This window comes from Cavia porcellus, unplaced genomic scaffold (assembly GCF_034190915.1).
Source record: "Cavia porcellus strain 051 isolate PalLab524CR breed Dunkin Hartley unplaced genomic scaffold, mCavPor4.1 scaffold_11, whole genome shotgun sequence".
Taxonomy (NCBI): domain Eukaryota; kingdom Metazoa; phylum Chordata; class Mammalia; order Rodentia; family Caviidae; genus Cavia; species Cavia porcellus.
In genome coordinates, this window is record NW_026947494.1 from 61,684,784 (window position 1) to 61,703,829 (window position 19,046).

The window sequence follows — 19,046 nt, forward strand, 5'->3', positions numbered from 1 at the left end:
ACACTTACATTGTACCACTTTTCTGGCTGAGCAGTGTATTTTGGTCTTGAGGATTCATGGCTCGGTAAGTAGATAATTCTAAGACAAAAGTCGCTGACCCTGATGTTATCGTTCGAAGCACAGTCGAATAACCCTAAAACAATGAAAAAGTCATTATGTTTGCTTTCCTGCTAGTTACCATTTGACTCTTATCAGGAAAAGCTGGTGATGTTGCATGATATGAGGCTTAGCCATACTGCTTCCTTGAGACAGATTATGCAAGTACTTCTGTAGGAAAGACTGGATATGAAAATACTATGGAAAGGAGAAAAGCCTCGCATAAGCAGGCTACAGATTCATTCTGTGGTCCTGCAACTGGAATACGACTCTGCTCTTCCTACTATCTGCTCGTACCCAGGTGCCTGTCTGTAGAAAGTTTGGCTGATGGGGGTGGGGAACGTGACATGGGCCTCAGAACTAGTTGGAGATAAATACACAGAAGGGGGAAAATGGTCTTTCAGATTCCGTGCTACATTTTGGTATATACCTCAATCTTTATGGTCCTAGGACTTAGGAACAAAGTCCTTTCAGTGTTGCAATCTTTGGATTTCTCCAACAGTTTAAATGCTTGATGGTTAACATGAGTTCTATAAATCAAAGCCCTGATGCTTCTTGCAGGTGTCACTATTTTCACCTGGCATACCTAACTCCCTTATTACAAAAAGAAATGTATACTTCAGTTACAAAATACCTACCATAATTTCTGCTAAGGGGACAAATCCAATAACAACTCTGTTGTCCTGGCGAGTCTGGATCTCCTGAACGTTCCCTCTTCTCTGTGCCAGGTCTGCTAGCACAGGGCTGAGGAAATCTCTGGGCACTGTAACTTCCAGATGCATCAAAGGCTCCAAAATCTGCTTGTCAGCTTTTTTCAGGACCTAAAGAGATTGGAGAGTGAGTCAGATTTTTAGGATGGAAAAAAGGGCGATCTGTAATAACTGAAGTATTGCTCATACTTTAGAAAACCTACTGCTTGACTTCTGTCCATAGAGATCACATTTTATAAGAAGTCAGGAACATTACTGTTTGCTTACACATAATAGCAGCTATGAGCCAGAAAGGGGAACCAGGAGGTAAGAGCTTTTAAAAAAATACATATTTCCTGTTTTTTAAAACAAACCCTTTTTCCATCCACCCTACTTTGAGAATCTTAGACTACAAAGGACAAGAAGAACATGCACACAGAACATGATCTTCAAGTGGTGTGCAACTGAACATGTCTTTCAGGATAAAATAATGAACTGCCCCTTCTTTTTTCTTCACATCCTTTTCCTTGACAACGTGACCTAGTTGCAGGGCTTCACAGCACCTCCTACGAGGCTTCTTCGCCACCGTTCTGCAGCTCTGCTCTACACTGCAGCCATGTATGTCACTGGCCTGCTTCGGGATGGGTCTGAATATCCTATGGCTCTCAAAATGCCCCAGCTGAGCTCAGCATTTTCTCTTCCAACACTTTTCTTCCCTGTTTCTCCTGCTGGCATTTGAAGTTCACATGCACCTTCTGACTTCTTTTTCTTAGGAAGCTGTGAGGTGTCCATTCCTGTTGCTGCTATCCTAATTCAGACCTAGATTATCTCCTTCTTTGATCCCTTCTGTACTCAGATTGTACTTCCATCTTCACTCAGAATAGTTCAGATCCTCAATACAGTGCTGCATTTAGTTTTCTGACATTATTTTCACTATGTTGCTATCTGTCTGACATTACAATTAAAGGGATCTTTTTATCTCAATCTGGAATGTCCCTTCCTATGCTCAGATCATCATAGCTTGGATGTTAATTTATAAAAATCCTCTCTAATCACAAGTCTTTATGGTACTCTAATTGTTCTAATACTTTGGCTATCTAGCTATATTTAATTTGCTTTCTAAATCATGAGCTCCCTTAAAGAAACACAATTATCCTATTTATGACCTCCTCAAGCCCAGGGAACTGTAAGCACAACACAAATGACTCAACACCTTATGACCACCATGAGCATCTCATAAGCAGAAAAAAAGGTAGTTGTCCCTACATGAGGAGTAGGCAAGAGAACTCTGTTAGGAGTACTTTGTTTAAAGTAATGAATTAAGACTAATGACTAAACATTTTAGCCTCACAAAATTAATCCTCATTTGTTAGTATAATTTTATTAAAAAGACTAACCAATCAAATTCTTTGAATTTTTTTTAAAACAGGGTCTTGCCATGCAGTTCAATCTGGCTTTCAACTCTCTGTGTAGCCCAGACTAGCCTTGACATTGCAGTGATCCTCCTGCCTCAGCCTCTCAAGTGCTGGGCTTTAGGCATGTACGTCATGCTCAGCTAATTTGACTTTTTAAAAGGTATAATTGTGTATTTTGCAAGTCAAAATACTGGGGTTTGAAGCTGGGGATTCAGCTCAGTGATACAAGTGCCTGCTAGACAGGCATGAGGTTGTGTGTTCAGTCCCTAAACAAAGTGGAGTTTGAATTTAGAAACATCTTTTGGGTTCTTATTTCAATATTAAAACCAGTATCAGGAGAAAAAGTGGTCTCAAGATAGTAATGACTACAGGTGGTATTTCTAACTATCATAGGTGAACAATAAAAATTACTTTCTTCAAAGCAGTTTTTTTGTTCTCTGTTTTCATCAGAAAACCTCGAGTATGGATCTGTGAGCTATAGGTATGGTTAAGTGACACAGCTTTTTTTTTTTTTTTTTTTTTGAGATAGAGACTTTTCAGGCTGGCCTTGAACTCACTATGTAGTCCAGGCTGATCTTGAGCTTACAGTAATCCTGCCTCAGCCTTTCAAATGCTGGGGTCATGGCTATATTCTTAATGTGTTCTGTGTTCAATCCTAGCATCAACAAAAAGATATGAATTTGAACTCCTATGAAAAAGACAGTTCAGCTTAATTCAAGGGCTGAGATGTTTATGATTATGGATTTAAATAAGACTACAAAAAACGATCTCAAAATCAGCCCACGTATTAGAAAACAGTTGTAAAACCAAATGTTCTTATGTAAAATCAATCACCCATGAGACTAGGATATTCTCACACTGAGAAGGATGCTTGGGGTCAGCAGTTAGCATGCCACATTCCTGGGGGTCAATCCAGCCCTGAGTATCACTAAGGGAGGAAGCAGAGTCCATGATACTCAAAGTAATTCTCCCCAGGAACCCAAACCAACACCACATGCTTGATGCTTCAAGGAGCAAAGACACTTGCCCTGAGTCTGATGCTTAGTGGGACTCAGATGGTTTCTTAAGGAAAGCAGTCTTATGGGAATCAACATAAACTCTAAAGCCAGAGCCAACACTAGATCATCAGTGTCCTTCAGATTATAGACCAGGGCCAAGCTGACCCTTTCTGTAACCTACTAGGCTTGCCTCTAATGGATATGACTGGGATGTGGAAAGCACAGACACCACTGAAGGAAACACCTCTGTCAAAATTAGAGGGTATTTTAACAGCAATCTGTGTGAGCACTGATGTCTAAGATCATTCAGGCTAAGAACTGTTGCTGGCCGTAAGACTGGAGGCAAGGATAGAAACACAGGCTATACTATATGTACAGTGTCTGTGAGGTCAGTGGTGCTCCATGCAGTACAATTGCCTAAAAACAAAAGTAGGACTAGAACTATAGTCCTGTACCTTTTGTTTTTGTTTTTTGTCTTTTTCATTTTTATCAGTACTGGGGATCGAACTCACGACCGCCTGCTTGCAAGGCAGGTGCTTATGCCGCTGAGCTAAATCCTCAGCCCCCAGTCCTGTACCTTTTGTACACATCTTGAGACACAGGCAGAAATCATGGTTGCAGAGGTACCAGGATGAATTACCAGTGAATGTAAAGTAATTGTCACATCCTGAATGGGGGATCCAAGCAGTGGTCCTGTGCAAGAGAAAAACACTGTATTAGGGTTCAGTATGTAGTGAGGTATATAGGTACAAAGCAGTAGGAGAATGCACAAGTGAAGTCAGGAAAAGATGGAAATGATCTGTAATACCAAAATGATTAGGAAGCTGGAAATGTAGCTGTGGGTTTAATCCCTGGCCTGTGCACTTGTAATTGATTTATCCCAAATAGAAAACTAAATAGTGCTGAAAGTAGGAGCCCACTCTCCCAAACAAAATGAAACAACATCAGCTCAGTTTATAATAAAAAATTACTTAAATGGATGGATATATTAACATACCTTTACATAGTACGTTGCCACACACACTGATTCAGTGGCCAAGTGGGCTGTTATACTCCCCCGGGTTGACCTCTCACCTTGGAGGCATGCATTGTGAACTCCATTTTCAACAGCCTCTTGGGAGTCCTTTAACAGGTCTCTGCTGACACTTTTGGCATACTCAATCACTGGTGTGACAGATGGTGTCTCTCCTGGCCTTGCTTCCAATTCTACACTCACAAAATGCTGTTTGTCTCCTAAAGTTCTGTCTAAGGTATCTAAAATACAAATTAAACATGGCACCTCAAAGATTTGTTCTGGAAAACTGTTATAGTGTCATCACTGGCAAAAATGCAATCAGTAAGCTCATGGTGTTGGTCTTAGTCTTGTGTTTTACCTGTGGCACGAGCTGAGCTCATGATGGTCTCTCGGTATGCCACCTGGAGAGGTCCCAGATAGGTCTCCAGGCCATATTCCCGCTTGATTCGGTCATGAATAATCTCAAGATGTAATTCCCCCATACCACACAGCACAGTCTAGTTAGAAGCGGAGGAAAATAAATACCAAAGGAAAAATTACACTCATGCAAAATATTGTATAAAGGTATGGTATTAATGTATCCATTTAAGTAATTTTTCATTAATTATAAACAGCTTCTTTTGCAGTTTTTTTGGGGGGTGGGTAGGCTTCTATATCTAGCCCCATTTACTTTTCTGACTGGGATAAATCAATTAAAATAAAGTCACTTGAAAACTCTCTTATTAGCTCAAATATCACCTGTACAAATGGAAATCTCACTAGGACTATACTTCCCAATCATAAAGCCTAATTCTGGCCACTAGAACATGAGTATAATCATGTCTACAACTTCTGTATTATTCCTTTCAGAGGTTAAAGCCCTTTCCTTAATGAATAAGCAGCAGCTGTCTTAAAATTGTGGCTGAGGGTAACACCTTATACATGGGGAGATAATCTTTCCCCCAAACACTTCGGAACCACAAGGCATTTCCTAACCACCCTCTAACTTTTTGGAAAATCAAAACCTCCAGGATAGTTGGAGGTCTGCAAAAGAACCACCATGCAAAAGAAACTGACTTTTTTTTGGAGCAATATTAAAATGTCTGCCTGTTGGCTTTGTCCAATATCCTGTCTAACAGTGTGATCATGGCATGGGCTCTGGAATAAATCTTATCAACTCTGAACTCCAGAGAAACTAGAGACTAAAGGCATCAGCCCAAATGCATGGGAGGACTAGAGACTAAAGGTCAATCATAGACTATCTGATTGAGTCCCAGTAAAAGCTCTGGGTACAGAAGGCTTGGCTGAGCTGCTCTGATTGGCAAGGAAGGCTCTGTACCCAAAGCAGATTCCCTGAGAATGAGGGGGGCCTTGCGTTCACAACTCTTCCCAGAATCTGCTGTGTCCTTTTCCTTTGGCTGGCTTTAATTTGTGTCTTTTGGCTATAATAAAACTGTAATCACACATTTTTTACAAATGATTACTTGGCATACAGTTCCTTTGAAACAAAATTGAAAAGTAAATTATGTATTAAAACACAAACAACTTAAAAATATCTGTGCATATATATTTGGAAAAATATGTTGTGCTGAGTAATACAGCATAATAAAAGAACACGTCTGCAGGAAAAGTAAGGAAGGATAGTCAACTTTTCACAGAAAAGGGACTTCAATAATTTATTTTTTTGGTATTATTTTGCTATTAAAATACTGTAATCTTTTACATAAACTTTAACATAAACTTTTACAGAAACTTTTAAATAAAATCTTTTACAGAAACTTTTAAATAAAGTTTTATTAATAAAACTTTTAAATAAAAGTTTTAAATAAACTTTTATTTAAAAGTTTCTGTTTTAATTATTGTGGTATTTATGGTAAATTAAATGACTGCATTTTTCTGGCATTTTAGGAAACTAAAGTATTTCATATTTTCTAGATTAACTACATTAATTTATCTTTATAAAGACAAACAGTATTCTAAAGGATTTCTTTCTAAAATCTTAGACAAACAACACCGCTCTGCTAAGAAAAGGATGCAGGTGATTTTTTTTCTTGATGGTCTACTGTATCAGAATCCTGATTTTCCTATAATGCTCAGTTCTAATCCATCACTCTAGTCCATGTCAGATGTGCTACTGGCCTTTAAGTACTTTCCAGACCTCCGTCCTAAGTATGCTGCTTCTACAGGCCTTGCTGTAAGAGGCTCAAGGCTTTACCTTCAACCTGACCCTTATTTCCAAATCTCTCCAACGGCAGTCTTACAGAGGATCCAAAATGCTGGGGGGTAGTCTCTGTGCAAAGTGTAATTATATTAGGAAACTGGGTAGACTTTATTTAGCTTGACACTCAACCTAAATAATCAGAAATTTATATTATGAATCAAAAAAAAAAAAAGCTGTTTCAGGAGCATAGCCCATTGAGTGTTTTAGAAACATGCATATATCTACACACATACACACAACTACTGTTACAGGAAGATTTCCAGGGCTAAGGAATATTATGCATACTTGTCCAGAGTCAGGATCAAGCTTCACTTTCAAACTGGGATCTTCCCGCTGAAGGCATTTCAATGCATGATCCAAATCTAGGGAAAAACCAACAATTTCTTTACATTTTACTTTCCAGATAACTTAGTGTATGTCTCAGTGTGGAAAACAGATGAGCAGCAAACAGATTCTGAAAAGTGAATGTTATGGCTTATATCTAAGAGATTCATGTGCTCAAAGGGGTGACTTTTGGAAGGGGAGTACCACAGGACTCTGGAGCTAAATGTGATGTTAGGAGGTGATGTTAGGTTCCTGGTTGGAAGAAGTGGTCATGGGGAATGACTTGGTAGGGTCTCTTCCTTGGTTCCACCCTTCTGTTTCCTGGCCACCCTGAAGTGAGCAGCTCTTCTCTGCCCAGCTTTACACCTTGCTCTCAGGCCTTGGAGCTAGCCTAACTATGAATAGATAGATAGTAAACTGAATGTGGTGGTACACACCTGTAATCCCAGCACTTGGGAGGCTGAGGCAAGAGGATCACTGCAAGTTTGAGGTCAGCTAGGAAGTTCAAGGTCAACCTGAACTTTATAGAAAGACCCTTGTCTCAAAATCAAAGCAATAAATAAATAATAAACAAGCCAGCCAAAATAAACCTTTCCTACTTTATGTTTTAGGTGTTAGGTATTGTGTCTCAGTGACAGGCGACTAAGACAGCAAATTTCAAACAGCCATAAAATACTTTGTAGAGAATAAAACTATGTTACATAACAATGATGGGAGGTTACATAATAATGATGGGAGGTTAATAATGATCTGGAAAAGTTTCTCCAGAACAATTTAGAAAAGATACAAAAAAGACTGGTTTCAGATACAATGGTGGTACAAAGTACAGAAAAGTAGCAAGAAACCCAGTAGCCAGAGACTGATGGATAGGATGAAGGGTAACTGGCTGGGGAGGTACCTCAGTGGGGTCAAGTTGTTGTCTAACACTTGTGAGGCCTGGGATTACACCTAGCATCACAAACAAAAGAGTACCACTAGATGAGATGTGCTGTAGGGATCCTACCATACACAGGTCTATAGAACACAGTGAGAAGTTGGGATATGCACTGTGAAGTCACCAAAGGGTTTCTTTTTCTTTTTAAGAGGCAAAAACATCATTTGATTATATTATACAAAGATCAACCTAGGAGCCAATACTTAAATATGATTAACTGGTAAGTATATTCTCCTTTATACAATAAAGATGTTAGAAATTCAGCAGACATAAAATGACCGAAGGAAAAGATGTGAGCAATAGGTTAATGAGCTAACTTCGTCAGCCACAAGCCCAAGGTGCTGTTAGGCACGTAAACCAGGCCTCCTGGAAATGTGCTGCCTGGAAGCCACAGGCAGATATTACTAATCTGAATTGGAAGACACTGCAAATGTAAAATGCATACCAGATTTCAAAGTTCTATATGATGAAATGTAAAATGTTTCATTAGTACTTTTTAGTATTAATTTCATGTTGAAATGATAATACAGATTGAGACCAAAGTTCAGAGGATTTCAGATTTTGGATTTTGCTATCAATATGAAAATTGCCATGCTGGGTTAAGTAAAACATTATTAAAATCAGTTTCACCATTTATTTTCCTTATATGGCCGTAAGAGGTTTTGCACTACATATGTGGATCACATTCATCTCCACTGGACAGTGTGTTCCAGCCCCAAGGTCCCCAGGTGATCCCAGAGCCTACAACAGGCTCTGAGGTCCTGACCTGCTAAGTGAGACAGAGTCAACGCTTTACCAAGAATCCCGAGATGTATATGCACATGAAGGTTCACAGGTGTCATTTTAGATTGTTTAGATGTTTTTACAGAAACCCAAAGAGGGTAACTATGTGACTCCTTTTTTTTCTGAGTGAAAATATATTGCTAAATTTTACTGTAAAATATATTCATTCAAAATATTTATAGACTCGCCTTCAGGGAGTTTACTGTGGTGAACACAGCAATGTGTCTGAGGGTGTCTGGTGGAAACTGGATGAGGGAGAAACGCACTGGAAACACAGGAAGGGAACACAGTACTCTGCTCGAGAGTGGAGTCAGGAGCCCTGGGATGTCACTGCCTACAACCCTGAACTAATTCCCTAGAAAGAGACATCTTTGGGCACCAAACTTCTGGTAAAGGCTTGAGTTCTTAAAGGTCAAAGTGGCTGGTGCAGTTCAACTGCAATCTATATGAAATGAATATGCTTAAAAGAACTCACAGTGGCACACACCTGTAATCTCAGCACTCTGGAAGACTGAGTCAGGACAACTGCAAGTTCAAGCCCAGTGAACTCAAAATAAAAAATAAAATGGCTGGGTTGAGGTGCGCAACTTGAGACTTAGCAAGACCCTATCTAAAAGAAATTAAAAAGGTGCTGAAGTTATCGCTCAGTGTGAAGGTCTTGTGTTCAGTCTCCACTATGGCAAAAAATAAAAACAAAAACAACTCATGGTTACTGTCTTGGGCAGCCTCAGTGCTTAGGTGCCAGTCCCTCCCAATAGACCGGGTCGCCTGACTTATCATCCCCTCCTCCTTCTGTCCACACATTTCATATTTTTGATCTGGTTGAGACAGGTCTTGCTATGTAGTGTAGGCTAGTCTTGAACTAATTTTGTAGCCCAGACTGGCCTCAAATTCACAGTAATCCTCCTGCCTCAGCATCCAACTACTTGGATTACAGGCTTGTGCCACCACTCCTGGCCCCCTGATGTTTCTTACCTGAGTCAGGCCTATACTTACTCAGCCCAACAGCTCTAGAACAAGAGGCATAGGCCTTCAAGAAGCCACAGGGAAGGAATAAAGATTTCTTCTGTTTTTCTATAATCTGTAAATTCAACTTGTTTTTAAGGAAAGAGAAACTAAGTTTGTCCTTAATCTAATACAGTAATTCATCAAGAACCTCATAAAAAGGTGATGTTTGAGCGGAAGCCTAAAGAATAGTCAATATTTTTCAGGCATATATGGTCAGAGAAAACCATTATAATATGAAAGACAATAGGATAAAAGGAAATAGCAATGCAAAAAGGGTACAGCATCTTAAGACATTAAAACTACTTTCCAATGGGTGCTTAAGGTATGCTCTTATTTTTTTTTCTTCTGCAGTATGAGATGTTGACCAAGGAGCACTGAGACAGGCCCTCACTAAATTGCCTGGTTGGCCTCCTGCCTTTCTGTCTCAGCTTTCCAATGTCACGATTACAGTATAACCATTAAACCTTGCAAAAAAATACTTTGATAATTATCAGACTCCTATCTGGTCAGTGTTGGTCAGTGACATAAGAAATGTCCAGAGGGAAGGGGATACATCTTCTCCCCTCCTATAGCCTTTTCTGCTGTCAGGAACTCCAAGTGACACCCTAGGCTCCTGTAGTCATCATAGGACAGTACATTCCGGCAGAGCAGAAAGATCAGAGCCTGGGTGCCTAGTGATTCTGTGGAGCCAGCCTCTGACACCTAGGCTACTGGTGTAAGGATTTTTTTTTTTACAAGAAAAGAAAGAAAACAAAACAAAACTTAGGTTCTAATCAAAGCACTTTTTAGGGGTTTTTCTGTTTCATGTAACCAAATCTAATTGAAAATGATACAGCTGCAATCATAGACTTTACATTCCATACAAAGGACTCTGGTTTTGTGCTGTCAGTAATAAAAAGCCACTGAAGAATTTTGAGCTAATATACTAAACGAAGCATATTTTGTATTATGATTTGTGTCTAGGTGACCCCCCCCCCAAAGCCTCCTGCAATCATGGAGGTGGCTGAGTCTAGTATCTGTGATTGGCTCAGGGTAGGAATAAAGATTTCTCTGTTCTCTAGCACTGGGCGGTGTGAGTGCTGCAACAGTGCAGGGGTGGGTAGCTGGCATACAGGTATTAGGGAGGGAAGAAGGTGCAATTTTCTCTTTTGCCCTTTTACTCTTTTCACTCTTGCAGTCTGCAGCCACCATGATCAGTGGCTCCTTAGCCACACCACCCTACCTTGGAATCAGCTGAGTATGAACTGAAACCTCCAAAAAACTGTAAGCTAAAAAAACTTTTCCTTCCTTCATTTTTAGCGTCAGGTATTTTGTCTCAACAATGAGAGAAAAATAACTGAGACATTCTGTAACTCTTCAAAGATCAAACAGCATTAGCTATAATATATAAATTTCTTCACTGGATTCCAGAAGTTGGCTAAAAACAAGGTGGTATTTTTATATATGAAAAACTTGAGTGATCTATCAATTACTATCTGATCTAATACACTACAAGTAAGGCCAATTACTTGTAAGCTCATAGCTAACACTGGAAGAACAAGAGTAACAAAGAATATGACAAAAATGGCCAAGACATAAGAAAAATACAAGAGTTTACAAAACTAAAAACACCTTAAGTAAAAAGAAAACTAGACCAACCATAAAAAAATCTTACCAGTAAGTTCAAATTCAGTTTCACAGTCACATAGGAAATCCCTGAGGGTAAACTGTAAGTATTTTACTCAGCATCAGAACACTTACTCACTGATACACTAAACCCTGTACCTGGCTGCTTAGCCCACGACGAGGGTTCTATAGTACAGAAGAACACTGGTTCTGGGATCTCTACGCCAGCCAGGAGCAGTCTCTCCACTTCGCAGCTCTGTCTCTGCTGCTTTTCTTCCCGTCTCTTGGCTCGCTGAGCTGCAGCCAATGCGCTGGACTTGGAGGAGACGAGGGTGTCTCCAGTGGCAGTCTGAGTAAACAGACAACATGGAACCAAACAGCCTCTACCACTGACAGCTAGCAGATAAAAAATTCAAATGTGCCACTTTTATCTCCCTGAACTTCAGAGAAATAAATTCACAAATCTGAGTTTGATTCTCTGTACCAAAAAAATTAAAATAAATTCATAAGGCTCATTGTAACTTTGTAGAGGGAAAGCACATTTGACTTGGGTGAGAATTTTATCTAAAATATTACTGTAATAAATTCTAACAAACCATAAAACAAACCTATGTACACACAACACATACTCAAAGTTCATTTGGCAAAATCAATGTACCTGGTTAGATTTTGAGTCATAACAAGAGAGGTTAAGGAGAAATCCATTATAGTACTTTAAAGCAGTTAAGAATTTACTACTATTTTACAGGAAATTCTCAAACTAAAATACACAATTAACTGGGATACCCTGGATCATGTAGAATTGATAGCTTTTAAGTAGAATCCAGTTATTACTTAAAACTATAATTTTAATTCTGATCTTTTATATCATAAAGTTCTGTGCCAGTTTCTTTCTCTGAAAAGACAGTCCTATGAAGCAATAGTCTAAACCCATTTGTAGAGCTCCTTCAAACATGTACAAGGAGCAGGTTCTGCCTTTGAGTAGACAGAGGAGACATTCCATCAGAAGTTTAATATCCAGAGTATAGGAATTTTCTACCCAGGGATCCTAAGATTTATCATTAACCATGAAGAGTTTAACAATGTTTACCCAAATGACAAATACACCGAAGTTTAGTGAAAATATTTCTAATTTAATACACAAACATGAAATGTTTTTAATTTTAACCCACTTAAAATAGACACAATATCAAGTATTTTCATCTGTTCATACTACAAGTGTCTATTTCATGCAAGCATTGATCTATGGACAAGACAGATTTGTGAGCAAAAGAAACAAGAATCATTGCCTTTATGGAGCCTTCATCAGCAAAATATTTCCCAGTGAGTTGTAAGGTCAGATAAAATTTTCTGTGATGACCAAAATAGGCCAAAACCCAATGGGTATAAAACAATATTTAAGCTCATGACATAAATATATTAATGTACATATAAATATATTATATTAAATATAATATACATCTACTTATTTGGATTCGAACTTTGTGAATATAAATATAATTCACTGTGGGTTCTGTATTTTTCTATCAAATGTATGATATTCACCCATGTTGATGAATAGGCTTGCATAGGTTGCAATATTCATTATTTGATTACTGATTTTAGATTTACAGATTTTTGCTACTAGACAATACCTATCTGGGGGCTGGGGATTTAGCTCGGTGGCATAAAGCATCTGCCTTGCAAGTAGGCAGTTGTGAGTTCGATCCCTGGTACTGATAAAAAGGAAAAAGACAAAAAAAAAAAAAAAAAAAAAAAAAAAAAAAAGACAATACCTATCTGTAATTCAACATTTAGACTATTATTTTTAAAAATAGTCATTTGGTCACTTACCTGTTTAAGCCCAACAGTCAAAGCAATGTTACCAGCAGTTAGTGAAGGGATTTCTATATGTTGATCAGCAAATGGTAAAAGCAGACGACTTATTTTCTCCCTATAAAACCATGATTTATATTAGTAAAGGACTTAAATCAGTACAGTTTTAGAAAATAACTTAAGCTTCTACTTACGTGCAATTTCCATTAATATTATGGATAGCCGACTGAGGCTTTAGTGTGCCTGAGTAAATGCGTGTAAAAACCAGTGGTCCTCGCTGCTTGTCGTGGAGAACTTTAAACGCCAGTGCACATAAGTCACCATTATACCACTGCCTATAAATAAAAGGGCATTCCAGAAAGGTCTATAGAATACACTTCCCATGCATCTATACAGATCAAATCAGAATCGCTGCAGAGAAGATCCCTCTTGTCCTTCAGAACAGCTATCCAGGACCAGTAAGTAATGCCACAATAAGCTTTGCTTCCCCCAAGGACTACATTATTTAATAGAGATATGATAATATCTTTGAAACTAAAAATAATTAATTGTCTTTCCATTATTACCTTTACTTGCAAATTACTTCAAAGCCAAGGGTTCTCTCCTTGAGAAGTATTATCAAGACAGCATAACCTTTGTCAAATCTATAAAGGATGAACTCAATGGTACTTTTCAGCATTTACTCTTTATAGCTATAAAATTTTCCAGAATAGACCTAAACTTGTTTATACCAACATTCTTATTGGTGCTCACTGATAAGTTTTTGAAAGTTTGAATGTTCTTGAAATTGTCAAATTTTGTCCATAGATTCATTTTTCTAAAGAACATACTTATTAGTCTCGAAGTCTATGACTTCAGTAGGTTAAACATTTCAACATAATATTCTCTAACCTTATTCCTAGTCTTTCCAACTTTTAACTTTAGCAAATATGAATATAAAGAGCTTATTATACACTAGCACTATTCTTTGTGTTCAGTGTTAGCTCACTAAATTTTTATACAACCCGAGAGATGTCTTATTCTCTGTACTCCTCAGCCATACAGAAAGATAAACTAGACACTTTTATAGGTAAATAGACACACCTTGAGAACATACTCATTAGTGAGATAAGACACCATGTAAACATCATATTGTTTCATTACTGACAAAATAATAGTTATACTACTAATTTCTCTGAGTTGGTTAAAGAGAAAGATCTGTACTGGTATTGTCTAGACAACCGAAGGCAGATAACTTGTTCTCCGGTGAATGATTTGGGGATGACAATGTGCAATGTTACCTTTGATTGATGTACTTCAAAATTTTATTGTAGTTTTTTTCTTTTTCTTTTTATGTTTGAATAAAATGGATTTGGAAAAAAAAGTCTTATCCTCTGAATTTTATTGGTGGAGATGTTAACTTGGAAGTGCTGGTATTTAAATATAACAGCACAAAACACATTTTCCTAATTGTATCACCATGATGCTTTTCCAATTTAAAGATGTAAAGTTATCAGTGTCCTACCTAACAAAACTGAAGCCCACTTCTTTGCTAATTTGCTCAATGCTCACTGATTTTACAGAAATTATTACTCAAGAATAAAACTGTTAGTGACAACAGGAGTAAAACAGTGATCTTTCTTCATAGCTACAAATTACCCCAAGCTTATGAAAAATCCTGAAATTTATATAAATATTAATAAATCTAATGAATGTTTAACATAGGATCAACATTACTCATACACTGAAGTTACAGTTTATTAATTCCATCTGTAAATATGACTGGTTATAGGAAATGATAAAGTAAAAGTTACTATGTAACTTTTCAAAGTTTCAAGTAAAAGTTACTATGGCTCTTAATGAATCACTTACAAAGATATTCTTCACCACTGTTATTCAAAAGTGGTGATTTAACTACTTTTCCTAAAATAAGGCTTGCTTGCTTTTACCTGTCTGTTTTGTCAAGGCTATCGGATTTAATCTAGGCACTTACAGAAAGTCATAGTTGCGTTCTTCAGGTGAAGGCAGATACATAGTAATCGCATCCAACAAGGGTTGTATCGCTTTGTTTTTCAGGGCACTGCCACATAACACAGGCACTGCTGTCAGAGCAAGCGTCACTCTGTGTATTGCAGTCTGCAGCTACAGGTAGAGATACAAGTGAACATTTATTTTATGTCCAGTATGTCTGTCTCTACCAGAATCTCTCAGGATTAGAGGCATTCCCTAACCACCCTTTTAAAGCAGCACTCCTAACCACACCTTCACTATTCATCATGGCTTTGTTTTTCATCATAACACTAATTACTAACTGGCTTGTTGAATACTTGTTTAGTATCTGTTTCTTGTTCACTAGAATGGAAAACTCCTATAAGCATTATAGCGAGTCCCATGGAAATACTACTAAATTCCCAGAAACTAGAAAGGTTTAAGACATAATAGGGGCTCAAAACTTCTTGAATAAATGAATTAATACCCTTGTGATTCAATATTGAATGCTATTAAAATAACTGGTCAAGAATAAAAATATAACTTTTCCAAGTGAATTAAAATTCAAAAGAAAATTAAAAGTAAAAACAAAATAGAAATCAAAGAAAAAAATTTTAAAGCTCCTAAGAACTAAGAAAAGATTTGTAAGCTATTAATGAGAACTGGTTAAGAGTGTGAATTCACTAAAAACAGAATTCATGTTATGTCGAATAGGGTATAATAAATATGTTTAAACATTTTAAATATGAAAAAATTTCAAAAAATGTTTTTCATTCAAAAGAAAAAATCAGTTTTTCTTCTACAGGTCATGTCCAGTGACTTTAAAACTAAGCCTCAACATTTTCTTTTTTCTTTTTTTGAGACAGGGCCTATGTAGTGCAGGCTGGTCCTGAACTTACAGGAACTCCTGCCTCAGCCTTCTGAGTGCTGGGCTTACAGGCATGTGCCACTACACCCAGCCTCTAATTCTTGTCAAATGATCTTTAAGTGAATTTGCTGGATGCATTTGATGCACACTTTACTTGGTAACTCTTATGCTTCATAAGGGAAAATAAAAAATAAATAAGTTCACAGGGGAAGTCCCCAGCATACTCCTCTCTTATAATTAATTATTATGAGTATTTTACATGTCTCTTCTCACATATGATACACACCAAAAAAAAAAAAAAGTTTTTAAAAAAGAACTACAGTGAGTTTCCACTCAAACATAAAACCGACTCAGAAAAAAAATTCTGAGCAAAAAATGACATTGTGATAGCTTGGACTTAAGTAAATGTTCTACCTGTGATTTCCCTAAACATCCTCAGGAAAATGATAAGAATGAAGAGGAAGGGCTACAGAGGATAAGCAATTAACTGATTCTGGCTTCACATAAGAAAAGTTCAATTGTTAATTTTGTAAAGTATATCCAAAAGTAATAAAGTGCTGACACTGATTACCTGTTTCAGTGACTTTATCTTAATTTTGAAGCCAGTATATTCTGACAGTATGTAAAATTAGAAAAGCAAACACATAAGTAAGACAGAGAAATCAAAACACATTCAATTAGTAAAATTTTGTCAAAGTAACTGAAAAATGTAATTACCTTTTCAGCTGGTAGCAAATCAAAATTTTCACTGAATTTGCCTAAAACCAAGTCAGCAAATTCATCATCCAAATCTGCAACCTATAAAAAAAGCATGTATTTGCATAACTATTAATTTGTCTAGATATGACAAATATGCATTATTCAAATTTCTCAAGAGAGCTACATTATCTTCCTTATGCAAGTTAAACATCTCTTCATATCTAGTTAGGAAATTGGAAATTGAAGACATGCTATTATGAGTTTCCTAAATATACAGAAAGCCAGACCCTGATAAAGCACATCAGTAAAAGGCTATTTACTCAAGATTGCTCAAAGAAATGAACAAAGACACACATAGCCAACAATAACACACATAATGGATTAACAGACACAACAGTTTTAGATAAATTGTAGGAGTTTTAGTTAGTAGAAAGCTTCATCTGGTACCTAACATTTTAAATGATCACCATATTTTCTTAAGAAAGTAATTAACAGAACCAATCTTGTTATTATTAACCCCACAATGAAGGGAAAGATGAGGGGTGTTAGCATTACTTAATAAAAACGCAGCTTTCTAATTTCTATTCATAACCCTCTGCCTAAATGAAACAACTTAATTCAGCTGACAAATTAATAAACTAGCTTCACAAATTGGTAATAGTATAAGGGAGAAAAACATTTAAACACAGAGTTAATTTCTGCAGAAATGCATCTAACTGCCCACCCCCCAGGCAGCTGTGTGTGTGACAAAGCCCAGCTTCTGGCATCCGACTCCCTTGTAATGGCTTAGTCAGGTTGTGTCTCTAACTCTGCCAAAGCTCCTTAAACAGTGATTGGGTACCTCCCTCTAGTGGCCACTGTGAGGAGTGGCCACTAATTCTAATGCTTCAGAAGGCGTAGTAATGCACAACTGCTCAAATGTACTTAAAAATGATTACGATAGTAAATTATCTCCACATTTACCACATTTAAATTTATTTTTAAATTGAATTATAAAAGTAATTACAAAAGATGGATGAAGAAAATTCTGGTAGAATTTATTTAAATCAATTCAATTTGGAAGTGAAAAATCAGTGGCTCAGTATCAAATTATTTTTCTACTCTAAGATTCAGGGAGTCTGTGTTGTTTTACTGTTGCTCTATATACTAATAATATAATACAAATATGACAAATATTAACATCTTGCTGTTTTCTATTAAAATTTTAGGATGCATGTGACCCAGAGATATATGCTGACTAAAAAATTTTTACATTTCCCAATAATTTGCTATCTGGTATGGTAGAAGTCTAGCAGATCATAATCCAGCAATTCTAAGTGTGATACTCAAGAAATTCCTGCACATGTGCACAACGACACTGTCTACAATAGCAAAAAAGAAAAAAAAAAAAAAAACCACGAAGTCCACTGATAGCACACAGACAATAAATGTGGTATAATCATACACTGTAAGACTACCTAAAAAAATGAAAATAAACTATATATACAGCAACAGGGAAGAATTTTCAATACAATATGAAACAATGTAATAAAAGATTGCTTAGAGTTCATAACATACAAAACCAAGTTCTTTAGGGATATATACATTTGCAGTAAGCCATAAAAATAAATAAATAAATATAAAATGATATATTGGGGAGCTGGAGATACAACAACTTCCAGCACCAAATTAAAAATAAACTCATTTTATGTATCCATGCATACACGCAAATATATGTATGTACATAAACATATGTATCTATTTGCAGGAAGCAGATAATTACCAGGAGAAAAACAGGACTAGAAGTAGCATACAGATTCAAGGGCACTGCTAATATTCTACTTTCTGTGTGTGTGTGAGGTACATACCCTGGTGTTTATTTTTACACAGTCCCTATGTAATTTTATATAAAGTTTCACAATAAATATAGTATGTTCAAAAGTTACTAAATATACAATTTTAAAGTCAAAGTATACTTTACTTGTTCAATTAAGGCAATCCTTGCTTCAACTGTCTCCTTTAGCAATTCAGGGTCACTTTTTTCCAAGAGGGGTTTTCTCTCGAAGTCTTTTCCATCATCTGAATTAGAATTCCAAAGAAGTTTCTCTTTATTCACTATATCTATTACTCCTTTGAAAGTTTTGGCTTCACCAATTGGTAACTGCAAGTTAGAGTAAGATTAGCCCTATTAAGTGATTGCTTACTTAGAAGAGCATTAAAAACAACAATATTTTGAACTATACCACTTCCCCTAAAATATCTATTGTCATTCTTTTTTATTTACAACTCAACTTCTTTCAAAAAGGGACATATTAAGCAATTTACCTGTAAAAGCAAAGGCTTTGCTTTCAACTTCTCTCTGATGCTTTCAACTGCATATTTAAAACTACAGGAAACAAAATTAATCTTGGTTATAGTCAAAATTTCTTAAAATAGGTTTAAGCATGTTCTCTAGAATAATCCCTTTATTCTTCTTAATATTCATGTAATGACTTTCTATAGGACAGTGTCTTGAATCAGCTTTCATAACAATTTCAGGTAACAGTGATTAAAAACCCACTATAATGCTTACATGAAAGTGTAGGGTATTTATTATTATTATTATTGCAAGCCTCATGCAAGTCAACAATGAGGTTAGTGGATTAAGATC

At 36.7% G+C, this 19,046-nt stretch overlaps 1 protein-coding gene across 11 annotated transcripts in view; it reads right to left on the reverse strand.

Annotated features, from left to right (window-relative positions):
- Gfm2 (GTP dependent ribosome recycling factor mitochondrial 2) overlaps positions 1-19,046 on the reverse strand; it is a 54,405-nt gene that overhangs the window by 12,169 nt on the left and 23,190 nt on the right. For 4 of the 11 annotated variants that reach the window (XM_003461910.5, XM_063258341.1, XM_023567210.2 and 1 more), the window contains 13 exons: positions 18,722-18,782; positions 18,378-18,557; positions 16,436-16,516; positions 14,855-15,003; positions 13,077-13,217; positions 12,901-13,000; positions 11,227-11,416; positions 6,699-6,775; positions 4,572-4,710; positions 4,273-4,452; positions 3,776-3,891; positions 735-917; positions 9-133 (listed from right to left, as the gene is read on the reverse strand). In XM_003461910.5, coding sequence (XP_003461958.2) covers positions 9-133; positions 735-917; positions 3,776-3,891; positions 4,273-4,452; positions 4,572-4,710; positions 6,699-6,775; positions 11,227-11,416; positions 12,901-13,000; positions 13,077-13,217; positions 14,855-15,003; positions 16,436-16,516; positions 18,378-18,557; positions 18,722-18,782 — 1,722 coding nt within the window. Of the gene's footprint in view, positions 1-8; positions 134-734; positions 918-3,775; positions 3,892-4,195; positions 4,453-4,571; positions 4,711-6,698; positions 6,776-11,226; positions 11,417-12,900; positions 13,001-13,076; positions 13,218-14,854; positions 15,004-16,435; positions 16,517-18,377; positions 18,558-18,721; positions 18,783-19,046 lie in introns of those variants that run through there. The other 7 variants (XM_063258343.1, XM_063258344.1, XM_023567205.2 and 4 more) reach the window with 7 other exon arrangements.